Source organism: Stigmatopora argus, chromosome 2 (assembly GCF_051989625.1).
Source record: "Stigmatopora argus isolate UIUO_Sarg chromosome 2, RoL_Sarg_1.0, whole genome shotgun sequence".
NCBI classification, from domain to species: Eukaryota; Metazoa; Chordata; class Actinopteri; order Syngnathiformes; family Syngnathidae; genus Stigmatopora; species Stigmatopora argus.
In genome coordinates, this window is record NC_135388.1 from 18,761,528 (window position 1) to 18,780,931 (window position 19,404).

The following is a 19,404-nucleotide window of genomic DNA, read 5'->3' on the forward strand; positions in this document are numbered from 1 at the left end:
GCAGCTACAGCTGCAACACATAAAAAATAATCAGTAAATCAATGTACAAAATGGCGTAAAATCCACTTCCTAGCAGCATTTAATGATTAAATACAAATACTGGAGCTTTTCAGACATTACAACCGGGCCAGGGGGGTGATTTTCCCGGGAAAAAAGACAGCGATTAACTCAATGGCGTACCGGCAAACATTGCCCGAAAATGGGGTAAAATCCAGCCGAAAACAGCATTTATCGATTCAATACAAATACTGGAGCTTTTTAGACATCAGAACCGGGCCCGGAGTATCATTTCCCCGGGAAAAAGACAGCTCTGGTAGCTCTGGCTAATCACTAGCCAATCATAGTTGGTGAAAGCGATGATGTATCCCTACGGCTGCGAGAAGGCAATGACGTATCCCTACGCCTGCGACAAGGCATTGTGGTGTTGCCAACTCGAAATCTGATTGGTTAAAGCAACAGTCTTATTGACGCTTGGTTAATGCAGCAGAGCCTGCAGAACTGATTGTGAAGGCCTGGAGGCAGATTTCTGACCCTGGCAACAAATAATGGTTGAAATGTGTTTGGTTAAATGCTTCAATATGAAAACACACATCTGGAAGTAGTGAAACCAGGGGTAAAGGAAGCTAACAGACAATTTGGAATTATTTAATAAGTATTGATGGACAAAATATAATATATGATTCAGATATTTCTTAGGCCAACAGAGAAGGCTTTGAAGGCCCTGACGGCCCGCCACTGGTCTTTGGTACTGGTCTGTGGAATATTTGACTACTCTCACCATCGTTCATCTCTTCTTATCTGAGATTTTTGTTTGGTCTTAACTAGAACTGTCATGTGGTCCTCACTATGTTCCTCATAGTAAAAACTGACAACTGAAATCTCTGTGCCACCTTTTTGTATCCAAATCTAAACCAGAATGTTAAAGAATCTTTGCGGTGATTCCCCTGACGCCAGTCTTTAAAGCTAAAAACGCTTTATGATAGACTTCGGCTGTGTATGTAGGTCAAGGGTCAATGAACTTATAAAACAAAATACGTGTTTCAACAACTACATGTTACTGTGTGTTAAGTCTGTCCAAATCTATGCCTGTGGCTTCATTGCTTTAAAGAATTCTTCCACATTTTCCTTAACCTCTACAAACTTTTTTCCACTTTTCAAATAGTACCGTTTGTCAGCTATGTGATTTATTTCATTGAAATTTACTTGATTCATACAACCAATGATTTATTCATTCAATCGTTCTTGATTTGCAACACTGCTTATTCTTGTCAAGGTTGGGGGACCAATGATTTATCAAATAAAAAAATATCAGGGTTGGCCAAACTTTTTCACACCACTGTAATTACATTTTTCCAACTTTGAGCTGTTTGGTTGCAGCAGGAATTTTATCAAGTATGAAGTAGATTGGTTTTGAAAGAGGGGTAGACCAGAAAAAAGTCACCTGATCGTACACATCCTTCTAATTTTGCACACCACTTATCCTCACAAGGGTCACGTGGATCCTGGTGTGTTATTTGGTAACTTAGCCAACGGCTGTCTGTCATCTTTGTTTCTATCAAACCACTAAATTGGCCATATAATGCAGTCAGTGATCAGAGACAACTCATTCATTTATTTTCCGTACCGCTTATCCTCACATGGGTCATGGGGGTGCTGGAGGCTATCCCAGCCAACTATGAGCATCAGGCAGTAAACCCCCTGGATCCGGCACCCCCAGTGACCCTTGTGAGGATAAGTGGTTCGGAAAATGAATGACCCCTTTAGCATCTTTGCTCATGTAAATTCTATCAAAATAATCCAGAGAGTTCAATACAAATAGTGGTGAGAAAAACTTTAAACTGCCTTTCCACTAGCTCGCCAAATGTACAATAAATCTGTCTCAACATGTTGCCAAAGAAACACTCCGATTTAACACTAAGTGAATTTCTGATGGAATTGTACATCAAAGATGTTTGTTTTGTATGTTTGTGTACTCTCACAGGAAAGTGCGTGTAGTTACTCCATCAAAAGGTTATTTGAGACGCGTGATAAATAGAAAATAAAAAGTGGGAATATTGACACCAGTCAAATACTGACTGAGTCAAAAACCAACTTAATGGAACAGTGTAAAAAATGCATTCTGGGTTTCGTATGACGACATGAAAAGTTACCTTAGGTAGTTTTCTCTCAAGTGTCGCTCTTTGAACCGAATGAATATCAATTATGGCACGACCCCATTCCGTCTTTTATGACGCACAACCACCTCAGCAACTCGTTAGGCCCAGCGAATAGCTTTCTAATGAGGTTCCATTTACCTCTTCTCTGGTGTCGTTTCATTCTCTATGTTTGCAGGAGCTTCCTGTAGGTCGGGGAGATTAGCGAAGTCATCTTGTTCGGCCAGTCCAATTGCTAGAGACAAAACAACCATCTTCCCCTCACTGGACACAGACGTCACAAAAACCAACATTTACAAACATAATTTTAGGGGAAAGAAAGATAGCGACAGAAACAGAATGATGTGAGGCAATTTTGTTCATTAAAGTTCATTAGCTCTCTGTGCTCTGGAGTGAGAAGGATTGAAAAAAGCTGCATAAAAATGTTTGCTCAGAATATAAGCGGCATGTGTACTACGCGAATGATAATATAATATTGCGATCATAAAGTTGACATAATTTATAAATAAAAGCAAATTTATCATAAACCATGGGATCCGATGGTGTAGGGGTTCTTTCGCTTAACTTCGATGCGGGCAGTCTGGGTTCGATTCCCACTTGGTGGTGAAGTTATTGTGAGCATATGGGGTTTTTCCATTTCATTGTGCTAATTCCGGGTGTCCCCCGCCTGGTGCCCGTGGTTAGCTGGGATAGGCTGAATTTATTTGAATGCCGTTAGTACACATCAGTCATGAATATCCTTGGTCATTCAGATGAAAAAATAAAACTTCCATGTTTGTATGTAGCTTCAATTTTAAAAATATCTCTAACTTGAAATATTATCTTGCCACCGGTCCACATCAAATGGGAACTGAATTACAATTTAAAATTTGTCTTAAAATATTTAAAAAGGAATGGACGTTGTTCGGACAAGCGTGGTTTTCCCGACTTGCATGCCGTCACTTTTTTGTCCTCTTCAATGAGAAGAAAAAAAGTCTCAAAGTGCCCAATCCTACATTGTGGGAGGAAAAAAAAACATAATTGTACCATTCTTTGAGGAAATGCAAACTTGTTTACTCTTTTCCCTGCTATTTTGCGGTGCCGTCACTATGGCAGAACTTTTTTTTGCAGTGGCGCACAAGGTTGACTGAGCATGTGTTATGACTTGTACCAAAATGAGCACTGACTATTTGTCAATTGAATGCAATATGGAGGCTGCCTTTTGGTGTAGTAGTTACTCGCCTGACATCGGTCCGGGCAGGCGCAGGCTCAATTCACACTGGTAGCAGTATGATTGTGAGTGCGAATGGTCGTCTGTCTCCGTGCGACCTATGGCTGATTGGCGACAAGTCTAGGGTCTAGTCATCCGTTCATCCGAAATCAGGTGGGATAGGCTCCAGAAACCAACGCAACCCTTACGAGGTGTGGAAGATGAATGAATGCAAAATGACAGGGCAGGTTGGTCACCAATAAACGTGTGTAAGTCTCTTGTATATCAATCAAAATGCAAATCCAATGCAAGGAAAGATGATCGACTAATTTTTAGTTTTCACAAATACATGATGGACCAATGTTTGCTTTGAGATCAGCCTTTGGTTGTCGATGGACACACTCGGGGCTATAAAAAAAAAATGTTACCTTGCCTTGCCAATTATATCACCCCAAAACAATTTAGTTTTTGGAAAGAAAAACAAACCGTTTCAGTGGATGAATGCTGTGCTTAATTTTAGACTGCTAAAAAAACCAGTAGGCCAGCTGTATGAATATATATTCAGTGTGAAATTGCTCACTGCTGTTGAAAATGGAAAAACGCCAAAAGGACCCTGAAATTGAAAGAATGTCAAAGGTAGGGTTGTTAAACTAATTCGCACAAGGGGACAACGTTTAAAGCATACCTAGAAATGTGGGCTAAAGGAGATAAACATTTATTAACTGAACAAAGACCAAACAACTGCATAGCTTTTCTTTGCTCTTGACCTACCGTATTTTCTCGCATATAAGCCGTATTTATAACAAATATATATATATATATATATATATATATATATATATATATATATATATATATAACTGAATCAAGGGTATGGCTTCTATGCACACAAGACTTGCTGTAATCTTTTTCACCAGTAGATATCAGCAAGGTAACATTTACTATTTGTTGGTTATTTTCTGTTTTACAGTATGAAAACAACTATTACCGGATGAATTAATTCTTTATGACATTGACCCTAATAATGTGCTTTTGATTTATACAGTATCTCAGAAATACCACATGCAGTGACTTTTTTAAATATTTTCCCTTCAAAGAAACAAATTTGTACTCCCTATTAAAACCCTGAATATGGAAGTGAAAATTGGGAATCCGAGGGCGGCTTATATGCGAGAAATTGTAAAATTCAATGATTTTAAGACAATTTTAAGGGTGCGGCTTTTACGCAGGGTGGCTTATATGCGAATAAATATGGTATGTTACTCACATTCATCAACACTGCTTGCCTAAGAACCAAAAAGGGCTTAACCTTTGTTCCTCATCAATAATGCAACAGTGACACATTTCTCATGGTTCGTGTTGTTTTTTTTCTCATTTGTGCCAAAGTGTGTCTTGTCCTTGTGATCACCTATTGCAGGGGTGGCCAACTCTAGTCCTCGAGATCAACTTATCAGCAAGCTCTCCAGAAGCTTGTTACTGGCCCCGATTATTTGATTCAGGTGTGTTGGTGGAGGGAGATCTGGAAAAAAGCCCGGATTGCGGCTCTCAAGGACCGGAGTTGGCCACCCCTGACCTATTGGTTTCATCTGTTCTTGTGCATCTCCCAATCGGCTTCCTCTCTTGTCACCCACCTGTTCCTCATCGTCTCATTCCCCATGTCTGTAATTAAGCAGTCTGTGTTGTTCATTTCTTGATGCGTTCTCATCCTGTTCAAGCCTTAATGTGGCTTTGTTCGCAAGTTTGTTTGATACTCTAGCTTTTGGTTTACTTTTGTATTTTTGGATCCCCTGCATTTGTTTTGGCTATGGCCTCCCTGCATGTTTCCCTGCATCTGGGTCTTTCTTTATTCCTCACCGTCACAAACTAATCCTATTTCATAGTGCTGGACTTAAAGAATATGAAAACAAACAAGAGAAAAGACTCAGCATATTTTTCATTGGTTGTGCTATGGTTACTTGTCATTACAGCAGTATATTTACACCATTCTGACTCCTTGCTTAGCAAGAGGCATTTTGCAAGTGAAATATTGACAGCAAGAAAATACATTACGGCTTAAGAGCCAGCGGCCCACTGCGAAGTTCTAAACAGTAACAGCATGGGGTTATCAATAAGGGGAATGGATTTGTACAGATGTAGAGTTTCACTCGCCTGACTTCGGTGCGGCAGGCGCGGGCTCGATTCCCGCTGTTCGCGGTATGATTGGTAGTGCGGATGGTCGTTTGTCTCTCTGTGTGCCCTACAACTGACTGGCGACCAGTCTAGGGTGTAGTCTGCCTTTCACCCAAAGACAGCTGGGTTATGCTCCAGCAACCCCCGCAACCCTTTCGAGGATGGGCGGTATGGAAGATGAATGACTGAATGAATGATTTGTACAGAAGACCAGGACTGACGCCTGCGTTCCAATTGGAGAGCCTGGAAATCATTTCCCTGACACTATATATATATATATATATATATATATATATATATATATATATATATATATATATATATATATATATATATATATATATATATATATATATATATATATATATATATAAACATATACATATACTTATGAGGGCAGTATTATTTGAACAATGATTCATATAGACAGAGAGGTCAGTGGCCTAGAGACACGGGTAATAGAAGTCACACAGGATGTACACGAGCACAGAGCCATGGCCATGTTTGTGTGTGTTTCTATTCATGGCTAATGGAGAAAGGGGCATTTACGTGATGCTGCCTTGTAAAGTATATCACTTGTAATCTATCAGTGTAAGGAAAACAAAGGATTCAGTGTTCAGTCTGCTTGAAAACCTTTACAGTGCGCACACAATGCAATTATATTTCCTAATTTTGGCAACCTGTAGTTGAACAGGACTTACAAAAACGATTTGACGTCCAATCCTCTGTTGCGGATCTGCTCCATCATGTGGTCCCAGCTGCCTGGATTTGACCTGGAGCGGCCCGTCCCCGCCCCTCTGTATCGAGAGGCTCCGGCCGTATTCCCTCGGACCCCCCGAGGTCCCCCACGGTGGCCTCCAGCACCTGGGCCCGTGTGGAGTTGGCCAAGGCTTTGTGAGGTGACAGGGGGGTCATTTGGACCTGGAGGGGGCCGGTGGGTGAGGGGCTGTTGGAGGCTTTGCTGTCGGACCAGGGGTCGGGGACGCGCTACTGCTGACGATGGTATGTGCTCCAGTGTGGAGGTAGTTGAGAGGGAAGCGTCCCCGAAACTAAACAGAAACAGAGAGACAAGATTTATGCAAGAAAGTTAGAACAACATTCAAGAAAATGAAAATCAGACATTGAAAACAAAACAAAACCAAAAAAAACAGGAAAAAGGAGAGAAGAAACAAATAAAGCAGGCAGCCCCTCCTATAATATTCTTAACTTTTTTCTTCTCTTTTGTTGAGCATGGTGTGTTTGATTGAGGTCTTATTGAAATCGAATTCGATTGTTCATGCATAACTATTTAAATACTGCATTATGCACACAACTATGCGAAATCCTAGAATAGAGCTGGGGAAAAAAACGTCTCTTAAATACTGTTCAATTTACATCTACAGCTTTCAGGTGTTTAATCTTTGTTTAATGAGAGTTGACCTATTTTTTTGCCCTGCAGCTCTGTTAATATTTTCACTCCTTCCATTCTACAGTTTTTTTTTCTGATGAGCTCCCTACCTTTCTTCCTTTTTTATTCATTTTTTTCTTCAAGCTCTTCACATCTTTTCCATTTTCAGTCACCACCTTTAAGTCCAGACAATATCAATGTGATTACAACTATAATTGTGTCATAATACCTACATTTTTATCCACCCTTGTCACAATCTGCTGCCTTTAAGCTTGTACTTGTGAAGAGGCATAAACAACCCTGTCTTGATGCTGTGTAGGAATTCACAGCTCAAATTTATAACTCACTAACTCAGATTGAACTATATATAAGAAAACTAGAAAGCAAAGATCCCAAAAAGAAAAAGCGTTTAAGTATTTATTAAAAAAAAACATCTTAATAAATCTTTTATGATTTGTATTCATGCTTAGATGTCTGCTCCACATATTATACTTTTATACTATTGCATTGCTGGGCTAGACGCCAGCATTTTGATGGACTCCAATTATGCCCAATTAATGTCTGATTGGACTAAGGGAAAGCCTTGCATCATTTTCAAATCATCAAAGTGAATGATAGTTAAGAAAGTGAAATAACATTGTTGGTAAAAATATTTCAGCTATACAAAACACATTCGGTTTTGTTTGACACGCGAGTCCTTTCTTTCCATAAACAACAGTATTGAAATAAAAAAAATAAGAATGATGAGAACAGTTGTACTGTATGAGAAAATGTACATGTTAATTAGCATTTGAATTATGACAAAATACATAGCAAAAGATCTTCAGGCCTCAAAAGGATGACATTTTTCCAATGCAGTACATTTTCATTGCGAAACTTAATTCTTTTGTTTCCCTTAAAATATTAATTCATTCATTCATTCATCTTCCAAACCGCACATCCTCGTAAGGATTGCGGGGATTGCTGGAGCCTATCCCAGCTGACTTCGGGTGAAAGGCAGACTACACCCTAGACTGGTCGGCAGTCAGCCGTAGGCTCACAAACAGAGATTGGATTCCCGCCCTACCTGCACTGAAGTCAGGCGAGTGAACCTCTACACCTCCAGGTGGTGTTCCTTTAAAATAATTTAATCAAATTACTCTTTATTTTATGCACCAAATGTCCCTTTACAGCATTTTTCTCCTATCATGTCTACATTGTTTTCCTCTAACGCACATGTGTCAAAGTGGCGGCCCGGGGGCCAAATCTGGCCCGCCGCATCATTTTGTGTGGCCCGGGAAAGTAAATCATGAGTGTCGCCTTTCTGTTTTAGGATCAAATTAAAATGAAGAGTATAGATGTATATTAAATTTGCTGATTTCCCCCCTTTCAAATCAATAATTGTAATTTTTTAAATCATTTTTTTCTGTGTTTTAGTTAAAAAATCATTTTGTAAATCTAAAAATATATTAAAAAAAAGCTAAAATAAACAATGTTTTAGATCTATAAAAAACGGAATATTCAGGGCTTTTAATCCAGTTCTTTTAATCCATTTATCAAAAAAAAATCTAAATATTATATCTAAAATAGTCCGGCCCACGTGAAATCAAGTTGACGTTAAAGCGGCCCGTGAACCAACCCGAGTCTGACACGCTTGCTCTAACGCTTCCTTTACATCTCTCCTGGCAACTGTACATAATGCTGACATTGGGTTGCAATTCTGACTAAGTTCGATCAATTTGATATCATTTTTGTCAAAATGATTGGTGATATTGTTCAGTTATGATGGTGTTATGTTCATGTACTATGGACCAATCCTAAGAAAACGCTCACCCAGTCCAAACTATTCCACAAAGGGCCGCAGTGGGTGAAGATTTTTGTTCCAACTGATCCAGTACACAGTTTAGACAAGTAGGCTTTTTGTGTTGTGATAATGACGACAGGGCCTATGTCCGATTATTATTATTATTATTATTATTATTATTAACTTTTGAAGTTTCTTCTGAAGCAATTGTGGACAATCAACTGATTACACTTTTAAGACAGCAAATTGGTAACATTTATCCTCTTGTTCAGTTGGAATGAAAACCTGCACCCATTGCGGCCCTTCTGGACCGGTTTGGACACCTGTGCTCTATCCCTTACTATCTTTGGCGATGCAATGGATTACCAAATATATTTCCCCTCATTGTTTTGGAAACAGTAATGGCCTACAAAATGAAGGGATTATGAAGTAATATGTAATTCCAATTTTATGCTTATTTATGTTTTTTTTTAATAGTGTAGGTACAAATGTACTTCTCAGGCTCCTCGGATGATATGTGTCATTCTAAACCGCAGATTTAAAGATTCAGCACTGTATCTTGGCTGTTCTTCTTACACTTTTCAGAGAAAGCGAATTGGCTAATCAGTTTGTGCTGGATCGGTTGGAACAAAAACGAGGACCCAGAGGGGTTCTTCAGAACTGGCTTGAAGACCTCAGGGCTAGAGGGCTTTGTACAAAGCAGGCTGGCAGCCGAAAGTGGGGACTTGAGCAATGAATTTTAAAGACAATACCAAGCTATTTTAGTGAAAATTATGCTGTCCAAAGACAGACAACTTGGTCCCAGTAAAAGGTTTTGCAAAAGGATAATGATCCAAAACCGGTAATAGCACATAAGAACGGACAGGAGCAAAACCCTAGACTGTACTGAAGTATCCTTCTGTAAGCCCTGACCTAAATAGTATTGAACGATTATGGAAAGTGCTGAGACCTGTGATCCAGAAGAAGGTATTTGGGCATATTGTCCTTAATCACAAGAATGAATCAGTTGACGCAGTTAAACAGAAAAGTGAGTCCGTAAACGTATTTTTACACTGAATAGTGCTATACAATTGTATTTAAAATATCTTGAAAATCTATCTGAAGAGATTAAGTACCAAATTCTCATTAAATTACGTTTTTAACCTCAAGTAACACGACCACATTGCTAATAAAGAATAGGTCAACATACAGTATCTGCTGAAAGGTGCAGAAGTATCACTGAAAGGTACAAAAAACATAATGTTTGATTGCAATGAAGTTAAACATACCATGATATCTGTTGAACCAATATTCAAAAGTAATTTTTTTCTGTGACCACTGTGTTTTTTTTTTACCATTCAATGTTGTATGTGTATGTTGAACATTTTAAGGCTAATTCAAATAATATAATTTTGGAATACCGCATGTCAATCAGGACACAGATGGGGAAGCCCCATTGCATGAGTTCTAGGTAGGACAAAAAAATATTAAGTTGACATTAATCTCTCCTAATAGTAGCATCAATGCAAACATCCAAGAAACAGCCGTCACATGGGAACAGTTTACTGAAATATTGCAAAAAATATGTCGTTATTGATTATTATCTAATGAAAGGATAGTAACAAGGGTAAAAACCAGATGGTAAAGAAATATAACAACACAGAGGCAAAGAGAAAAGTGAAAGGCATGATGTGAAGCTATATTGTGCTAACAACTATTTACTCATTCATTTTCTGAACCGCTTTATCCTCATTAGGGTCGCAGGGGGGGCTGGAGCCTAACCCAGGTGATTCTGGGCCAGTCCCGTACCTAGGGGCTATTTAGAGTGTCCAATCAGCCTACCATGCATGTCCTTGGAAACCAGAGTACCGGGAGGAAATCCACACAGGCCCAGAGATAACATGCTAACTCCACACCGCTGGACCGACCTGGGTTTGAACCCAGGACCCCAGAGTTATGAAGGCAACACGCTAACCACTCATCCGCCGGGCCGCAACTGTCTTACAAAATAATTAAAACTACAGAAAATCAATGCTTTTATTACTAAAGAACATCTTATGGTGATTCAAGGAGTGAGAATAAATGAGGTTATCCTCGAATGGTTGTTAGTTAGGATTTACAGAAAAATAGCAAATTGTGTGGTTTACTGGGAGTCATCATGAAGAGATGTTATGGGCTCTTGTGTGCAGCCATATTTAACGTTTGATTCTTTTTGTAAGGTGCGAGCCATGAACTATGTGCACAATGCTAAAGATGGAGCCATTATTTGCAAAATCATTAGACATTGTAATAATGGTAACCCAATTTACTATATACGACCATGTGATGAGGTGAAAACACCAAGGAAATTAGAGTTTATTAGAGTCAAACTAAAAAATATCAGCAATAAAGGGCCATGGGTTATGAGTCTGAGTATGATTTCTTAATTGACTTCTCAGTTTGTCTATATCATAAAATCATAATTTAATCATGCATTTGTCAAAACATTGTGATTATGAGACAAAACAAGCAAAGAATACACTTGTAGCTATCCCTCTATGAACACAGAAATTAAATCAAATTGGTTTTACCTTGGTGAAGAAGTGTTACATTTTTATAAATGACCTAATTAAACTTTTTCCCCTCGAGCAGCTCAATTAGAAATAGAAAAAAGAGGAGACAAAGTATTGTTTTTTTTTTTATGATAGCCATGAAAATGACACAGCCTGAACTAAATTACAGCCTGCAGAGTAACAGGTTGGCTGGGTGTACATACTTTAGTATGTGTAACATTCACGATGGCTTTAACCACCAGCTCTTCAATCATTAGTGCCACACATTTCAACACAGCTGACTTCCGCCGGGCAAATGAAAGTTGTTAGCAAGCTTGCCTCACAGTTCTGAGATTGAGGGTTCAATCCCTAATGAGGTCCGGGGTCCGACCTTCCTGTGTGGAGTTTCCATGTTCTCCCTGGACCTGTGTGGGTTTGTCTCTGGGTACTCCAGTTTCCTGCCACATCCACTAAACATGCATGGTAGGCTGGTTGAATGCTCCAAATTGCCCCTAGGTGTGAGTGTGAGCATGAGTAGTTGTTTGTCTCCTTGCGCCCTGCAATTCATTGGCAACCAATTAAGGGTATACTACTGCCCTTGCTGTGCATAGCTACCTGGCAGAGGCTCCAGCACCCCACACAAAATGGCCTAATTCTTTTCACAGTGCCATGATGGCTCCTAAAATTAGAATGAGGCTGTAACATAATAAAAAGTGGCAAATGTGGGAAAATGATTATACAGCGGTACCTCTATTTATGAATACGTACGTCTACATATGACATTTTCAGGTTACAAACCCCTTCGATAGCATCTTGAATATACGAAAACAACAAGTTACAAAATCCTCCAAAGTGCAGATACAGTTGCTGTATCTGTTATTTTATTTGGAAATTGTTGCGGTGGCGTTGCGTTCTGCTTGAAAACCTCCCCACACTCCGCTGGATTACTGCATTGGCGGTGTAAACAACAACAAGTCACTTTTGACGGCTGTCAAATTTGTAAGTGGAGGTACCACTGTATGCTACAAGTGTGTTTAAAATACCAATTAAGACTGCACATGTTGCCCCAACTATATCTAAAATAGAAAAGTAATATACACAAGAAAAAAAATAGTAGCAACATCGGCTAATTGATTTCTAGTGAAGGACATTTCGATTAAGTCTCTGAAGTGAGCTATAAAACACACAGTGAAAACACTAAAGACAGTTCAAGACCCAAACCAACAAACGCACAAGTATATTTGAACAAATGACTTCTACAATGTGGAAAGGTTTCATAAGAATGGAAAGTTCTCTTTATTGTCAACATTTTCCCTAACCTTCAATGAGCATGCCCTGCCAGCGTCACCATGCAGGACTTACTTGCTAAACCGCAGGCCTCCTGCGTGCATGTGGCTCTGGACCGTCTGCCACCGCCCAGCCCTGCTTCCCCCAGTCAGCATGCTTCGAATGCTGTCACTGCGACTGGGCCCTGCCCCAGCTCCAGAGCAGCCAGCGACCCCGCTGTCGCTGGCCCCTGGTGAGGGTCCAGCTCCGCCCTGCCCACTCTTATCCACAGCCCCGCTGAGACGGACAAACACGAGGGAAGGAGCAAGAGAGGACAGGAGGACGAAAGACGGACGTACGGCATAAAGGGAGAGTTGAGGAGAATTAAGTATTGCCACTGACTGAAGTTAATCAAGGCAAAATGCAATAGCCAAAAGTCTCAACAGGCAATAAAAAATGTTTTGCTGATTTGCTACAGTCACTTTGAAAAGCAAAATATTTTCTTTTATGGGCAGTTAAGAGGAGAAACAAAGATTCTAAAAAAAAGGTTGACTTTTGCCATATCTTTAAATCATGAAGAGTAATAAAGTCAACTTATAGAGGAACTAAAAACATTAGAATTTCTTATGTATCATGCACAAAGGGGAGGCATCATTCAGTTTTGAGAGAACAGATGCATTTCAGTACACCAAATCAAGGTCATTGACAGTCAACACGAAACTCACGATAACAACGAATATGCATGAATTGAAAAATCCGAATTCCATAAAAGACAAGTGCACTCCCACCAAAAGTAACAAACAAATTGAAGGTGACAGGACATCAGCCTAGACACTTTCCACAAATAGACATTACACAAGACTGAACCAGAACATCATTTATGGCAACAATTAGACAAAAACAGTTAAGGCCAAATTGCATCCTTAATCAACAGCATAGATGCCAATATAAATCTTTCTAAACAGTGTTTAGAAAATAATTTTCATGAAGCCACACTATGCCTACCATGTTTGTGTATTATATTGCCACAGGACTTTGCAAATATTATTACACGATTGATTAAACAAATAAAAATCACTGCTGCACAATCAAGTGCTCAGATAAATTAACTTATTACCATATTGAACAGATTATACATTTAGATTGCATATTTAAATCACAGGGCTTCCGATATTAATGTAGCATAATATCTACCCACTAAAAGTGTTTTCAATGTTGAGGAATGTAAGAACCTACTCACTGGTGTGATAACATTATAATAAAATATAGCAAATATTGCTTAATGCTTTTCTTTAGGGCTGCATCATAAATATTACATTTTTGTCATAATATTATGTGGGAGAGCAGAGAACACTGTTAATGCTTCTGAAATTTAATAGTTGAGGTATTTTATTTTCAACCCCTTCAAACTGTTGAAATATAACTTAAAAAGCATGTGCGGTATTAGATTTAAGATTTAGTTGATCTTTCTTTTTTTCTTTATTGCTTTATATTGGAAGCCAAAATCTGACTGTGTTTTGCATTAAAGGTCAAGTCTATTGTCATAAACAGGGTAAAGACAGGTTTGAGTTTCTTTTGAGCACTAACAGTGCTGAAAGTTGACAGTGTGAATATTGACAAGTGATGAGCAAAGACAGATAATCTGAGAAGGGTGAGATGAGCTATGATGCTATAGAAACAACTGTGACCAAACCAGTGAAGACACCACTGCATGCAGTAACATTTTAAACGTTGAACAAACCCCAAAAAATTATAATAATAATACATTCAGAAACTGACTGAAGTATCCATTGAAAAAAGAATGCAGAGTCAAACAGTTGGTGGAGTTCGTTTATGAGGGTCTCAGGCATGCATAGCTGTAGGGAATGGGCCAATCAAATATCACCACCTTTATGTACAAGTCAATTTCTAGACTTGATCACCGCTGGCAGCTATTTGAATTTTAACACCAAAATTTCGACCCTAGTTTCTTTTACCAGAGAAAAATGTGCTCTTCAAATGTCCTTAGAAATGCAATTGTGATATCTACCAACCTGAGGGTGGTCCTAAAATTCTAAATAATATTGAGGGAAGGCAGAGCACATCTCTATACGGAGCTGCATGGCCAGCAGTGCACACTAAATACTGCGATACTTTGGACATGCTTGAATGGAAAACATGAGGATTACCGAGGATGAGGGGAGACTCGGTGAAATACAGCGTGTGCATTACTATGAATGAAGTTGAGATGTACTGTTCTGTTTTGGGTCTATCGATTGTATTATTGTTCTATTTTGTGGATATCAATTGTGTAGTTTTTTTTTTTCATGAACCACTGTGTATTCAAGGTAAAGCTTATTTGGTGGTCAGTACCAATTGACATGAACCCAAAAAATTATTTAAACTACATGACACATTTCAATGGGTTAATTTGTGCTGGATCATCCAACAACAAGATTTGGTACATCTTTTACTTTGGCCTGCCTTACTGTCTTATGGTACTTATTTGAGAGGTTCTGTCATAACTTTTAAACTTGAATAATTGTGGAGTATCACATTCAACAACAATTTTTACTGTCTTTGCCCACTGGACGATGCGGTTGTAGTTTTATGTAGCATTATATGATGTCATATTTGTAAATACATCTGCCCCCTATATGAGAATAGTTGTGATGTATGACATATGCAGAACAGAGAATTTATTCTGGCGGCAGAAAAGAAATATCACAACTCTTTTCCTTCCATGAGCTCTTGCAAGGGCATTAAAAAACGATGCTATTATATCCTATCTATACTGTAGGCACGTTGACGTGAGCTGTCATTCACTAAAAATGTATTACTGAGTCAAGATGCCCATTTCAGTTTTTAAATGAGAAATCCTGCACCCGCCTAAGTGTTCCATGTGCCAAAGAATGTATTTTTGCAAGAATTTAAAATTAATAAATATTTAAATTATTACCATCAACATTTAAAATGGAAATATCTAAAATGAGGCTTTTTATTTTTATCAATATCTATGCCAGCATGGCTAGCTGGCATAGATGTTGACCTTCAGCCCAATCTGTATGTGTTTTGGGAGTTGTGTCCGATTTGCCATCCCAAGGCTATCATATGTACTTTGAGTTCCGGCACTGTAGGATTTAGAACTTTCTCTCCAGCCACGCAATCCAGCCATACGTATTGAGTGAGACTCACTTGGGTGTGAGGCGAGGGTCTCCATAGGGAGCGTAGGGAGACATGTTTAGGAGAAACTCCTTTGGTGGGTAGGAACTCCACCTCTGTTGTACATTGCTGCTGTCATTGTTATTCCAAAAGTCTCTGTCAAGTTCACTGCGATTAGAGAGCATGGTAAAGTTACACAACATTAAAACCATGGCTAGGACTATGAGAGCATTATATAAAAAGAGGCTTGCAAGGTAACGGGTGAGTGAATACCCCTAATTTTTACTTTTATTTTATCTTATTTTAATGGGAAATATACAATTTGTTGATGCATTTTTTTTAAAATCAGACTTGCAATACCAATATTTGTATGCTTCACAAGTGCTGTTAAATTTGATACCACAGCCCCATAAATCATTTCCATGTGTCCCCCATCTACAAATTTCCCGTCACCTACTTGATAGCTTTATTTTCCCCTCGTCCTCTCACAGACTCTGGAGAATTGGCAGCTTCCAGGCTGGGCTTATTCCTTTTCCCCTGTGCACAGACAATGTAGAAAGAGGCACATGAGATGATTGACACATTTACATTAACTATACTATTTAAAGATCGTTGTAGTTATTGTATTTGGTAAAACATTTTTAGGGTCATGTCACATAATGACACTAATAAGTAAAATTCTTCAATGCATGTTTGAAACAAAGTTATCACCAGTAAAAACTCATCTCTCTCTATTTGGAGTTGGATTAAATTTAAAAGTCTTAAACATAGGAATGAATTTAAAAAATGATTCAACAAGTGAAGGAAATGTATAACGTGCTAGTGGCAAGACAAACAAAAATCCCCAAAGGATTGGAAAATGACATGGATTAAAAAAATGACTCCACAGTACACAGAAATAAAAAACTTCCAAACTAGAAAAATCTTGGCGACAGTGGATGTAATAGAGTAAATAAAGGCAGGCCATAGCCTGGAAAACCATAGACGTTACAGATAATGAAATAGCATGACATCATTACTATGGCCTATAAAGAAACCATATGGATCAAGCACAGAAGGACCAAGGATACAATGATAGCTGAAATCACATTACCTTGGAAAAGAAAATACCAAGAATAGCTCAAAACATGCACAAATTTCCTCCTTAACAAACTATAATATAAAACATCTGTGGATGTATGCTGTTACAACACATACTAAAGAATTTGAACAAAGAGTTTAGCAAGGCAGACCAACTTTGACGGCTTTTTCAAACGATAGATTTCTGTCATGGCACTAAAGCTCTAAAGCGCAGATGTCAAATTTAATTTGTGAGACTCTGATCCTATTTGGCAAGTCATTTTATTCTATGTATTTCGCTAAAGCAAGTAAATCGTCAACCTCACATTTCTCGCTGAATCGATCTGGTATTGAATTGGAATGTTTTCTTAACCTAAATGTCATCTGTAGAATATTGAAAAATAGTCATCCCGTATGCTAAAATATCTGTTTTCCATCATTTTCCATGACTTGAATTATCACAAAGAGAATCCAGAAGTTACCCTGCATAAGCAATAATACGGTGAGGTGATTACAAATTGCACGTCATAAATATTATTTTAAAAAATCAGACAAAACCTAAGAGTAAAACTAACCAACTAACTAACTAAATTTAGCCCATGATGAGACACACACAATCAACATTCACTTGGTAAAACTGCAGTTTGCGTTTTTTATTTTTGTGATGCTACCAAGCGTAGCATTGACAGTAAAGTTTGCAAAAGTGATTTTATAAACTTCAAATGGGTCTGGCAATGGAATTTATTGGGATTTAAAGTTTGTTTGTTTTGGGGTTTTGGGCTTTTTAGAACAAAACTTGCTTACAACAGCTGCCTGTAGAGTCTCGAACCATCTTTATATCTCAGTAAATACCTCCTCGCGAAGCAGTTAAAACCTCTTAGAAATGTCATCTCTTTTATCTGGCGTTTCACTTTTAGGCACATTTATAGGCATATTTAAATATTGGTGCTTTAAATCTATTCCCTTGACCTTGTATTTATTGTTGTTGATATAATGCATTTGATTTTTTATTGTTTGATTAAATTTTGTATAAATAATGTACAGCATTTTGTTCTACTGCTGTCATTTTAAATATGGCTTATGAAGAAATTTTGACTTGACTTGATGTGTATTCACATAACATACATTTGTGGACTTCCACCCCAACATTCTGTCCATCAAGCATAACCGATACAACAGTAGAAAACATTCATTCATTCATTTTCTGTTTATTCTCACAAGTTTTGAGTGTTCAACTAGCCGAACCTGCCATGTTTTTTGGGATATGGGAGGAAACCAGAGTACCTGGAGAAACCCCACGCAAGCCAGGGGAGAACATGCATATCCACATAGTGATCGAACCATCGAATCCAGAACTGAGAAGCCGACGTGCTTACTACTACTCAGCTGCTGGGCCACCCGGCAGTAAACAATCAGTTGGAAAAAAGTATTTTAATGCGATATTAAAATTTTGCCACATCTTCAAAAAGGAATGTATGGAAACCTATTATATCCTTTGTTGACAGAGCAACACACACCAACAAATAATGTCCTCACAGTTTGAATGGAATATCACCTGAAGGAAGTACACCTTCATTAGTTTGCGGTTGCCAGGATTTGTGCACTAGGTCAATTTATGAGGTTGGCGATGAATTGTGTTTCTGTGGCTGACTCACATATACCGTATGCTGTAATATGTTTTTTTTGTAAATGCAGCAAGGTCAAAGATAGCAAGCAATAGATAATGAAACAGATTGGAAACTATATTATGATTATGTTCAAATTGAAAAGTTCAACGCCTATCATGACATGTACAGTTGTGGTCAAAAGTTTACATACACCGTGTGTTGTGAAGAACATAATGTCATGGCTCTTTTGACTTTCCAGTTTCTACAACTATGATTTTTCTCTGATAGAGTGATTGGAACAGATTCTTCTTTGTCACAAAAAACATTCATGAAGTTTGGTTCTTTTATGACTTTATTATGGGTTAACAGAAAAAGTGATCAAATCTGCTGGGTCAAAAATATACATACAGCAACACAAATTAGCAATTTTGGTGACTTAGAAAGTTGTGTCAGTGAAATGAGCTTCATAGCATGGCCTCTTAACTTCTTGTGAGTGATTATGAGTGACTACAGCTGGTGACTTCTCTGAGGCCATTTAAATAGGGCTCATTGGATGCAAACGCCCACAAACGCTACAATGGGAAAGTCAGAGGAGCTCAGCATGGCTCTGAAAGGGCGAATCCTTGACTTGAACAAGGCAGGAAAGTCACTTGGAGCCATTTCAAAGCAGCTGCAGGTCCCAAGAGCAACATCGCAAACAATTGTTTGTAAGTATAAAGTGCATGGCACTGTTTTGTCACTGCCACGATCAGTAAGAAAATGCAAGCTATCACCTACTGCTGAGAAAGAATTGTCAGGATGGTGTAGATTCAACCGAGAATCACCAAAAAGCAGATCTGCCAAGAATTAGAAGCTGCTGGAACACAGGTGTCAGTGTCCACAGTAAAGTGTGTTATGCATCTCCATGGACTGAGAGGCTGCCATGCAAGAAGGAAGCCCTTGCTCCAAAAGTGGCACCTTAAGGCTCGACTGAAGTTTGCTGCTGATCACATGGACAAAGATAAGACCTTCTGGAGGAAAGTTCTGTGGTCAGACAAAACAAAAATCGAGCTGTTTGGCCACAATGCCCAGCAATATGTTTGGAGGAGAAAAGGTGAGGCCTTTAACCCTAAGTACACCATGCCTACCGTCAAGCACGGT

At 38.6% G+C, this 19,404-nt stretch overlaps 1 protein-coding gene across 1 annotated transcript in view; it reads right to left on the bottom strand.

The window, feature by feature from the left end:
* syt7b (synaptotagmin VIIb) overlaps positions 1 to 19,404 on the bottom strand; it is a 96,147-nt gene that overhangs the window by 28,501 nt on the left and 48,242 nt on the right. The window contains exons 4-8 of the mRNA XM_077593878.1: positions 16,056 to 16,135; positions 15,632 to 15,766; positions 12,554 to 12,754; positions 6,213 to 6,560; positions 2,295 to 2,417 (exon numbers count right to left, since the gene is read on the bottom strand). Of these exons, the coding sequence (XP_077450004.1) occupies positions 2,295 to 2,417; positions 6,213 to 6,560; positions 12,554 to 12,754; positions 15,632 to 15,766; positions 16,056 to 16,135 (887 nt within the window). The remainder of the gene's footprint in view (positions 1 to 2,294; positions 2,418 to 6,212; positions 6,561 to 12,553; positions 12,755 to 15,631; positions 15,767 to 16,055; positions 16,136 to 19,404) is intronic.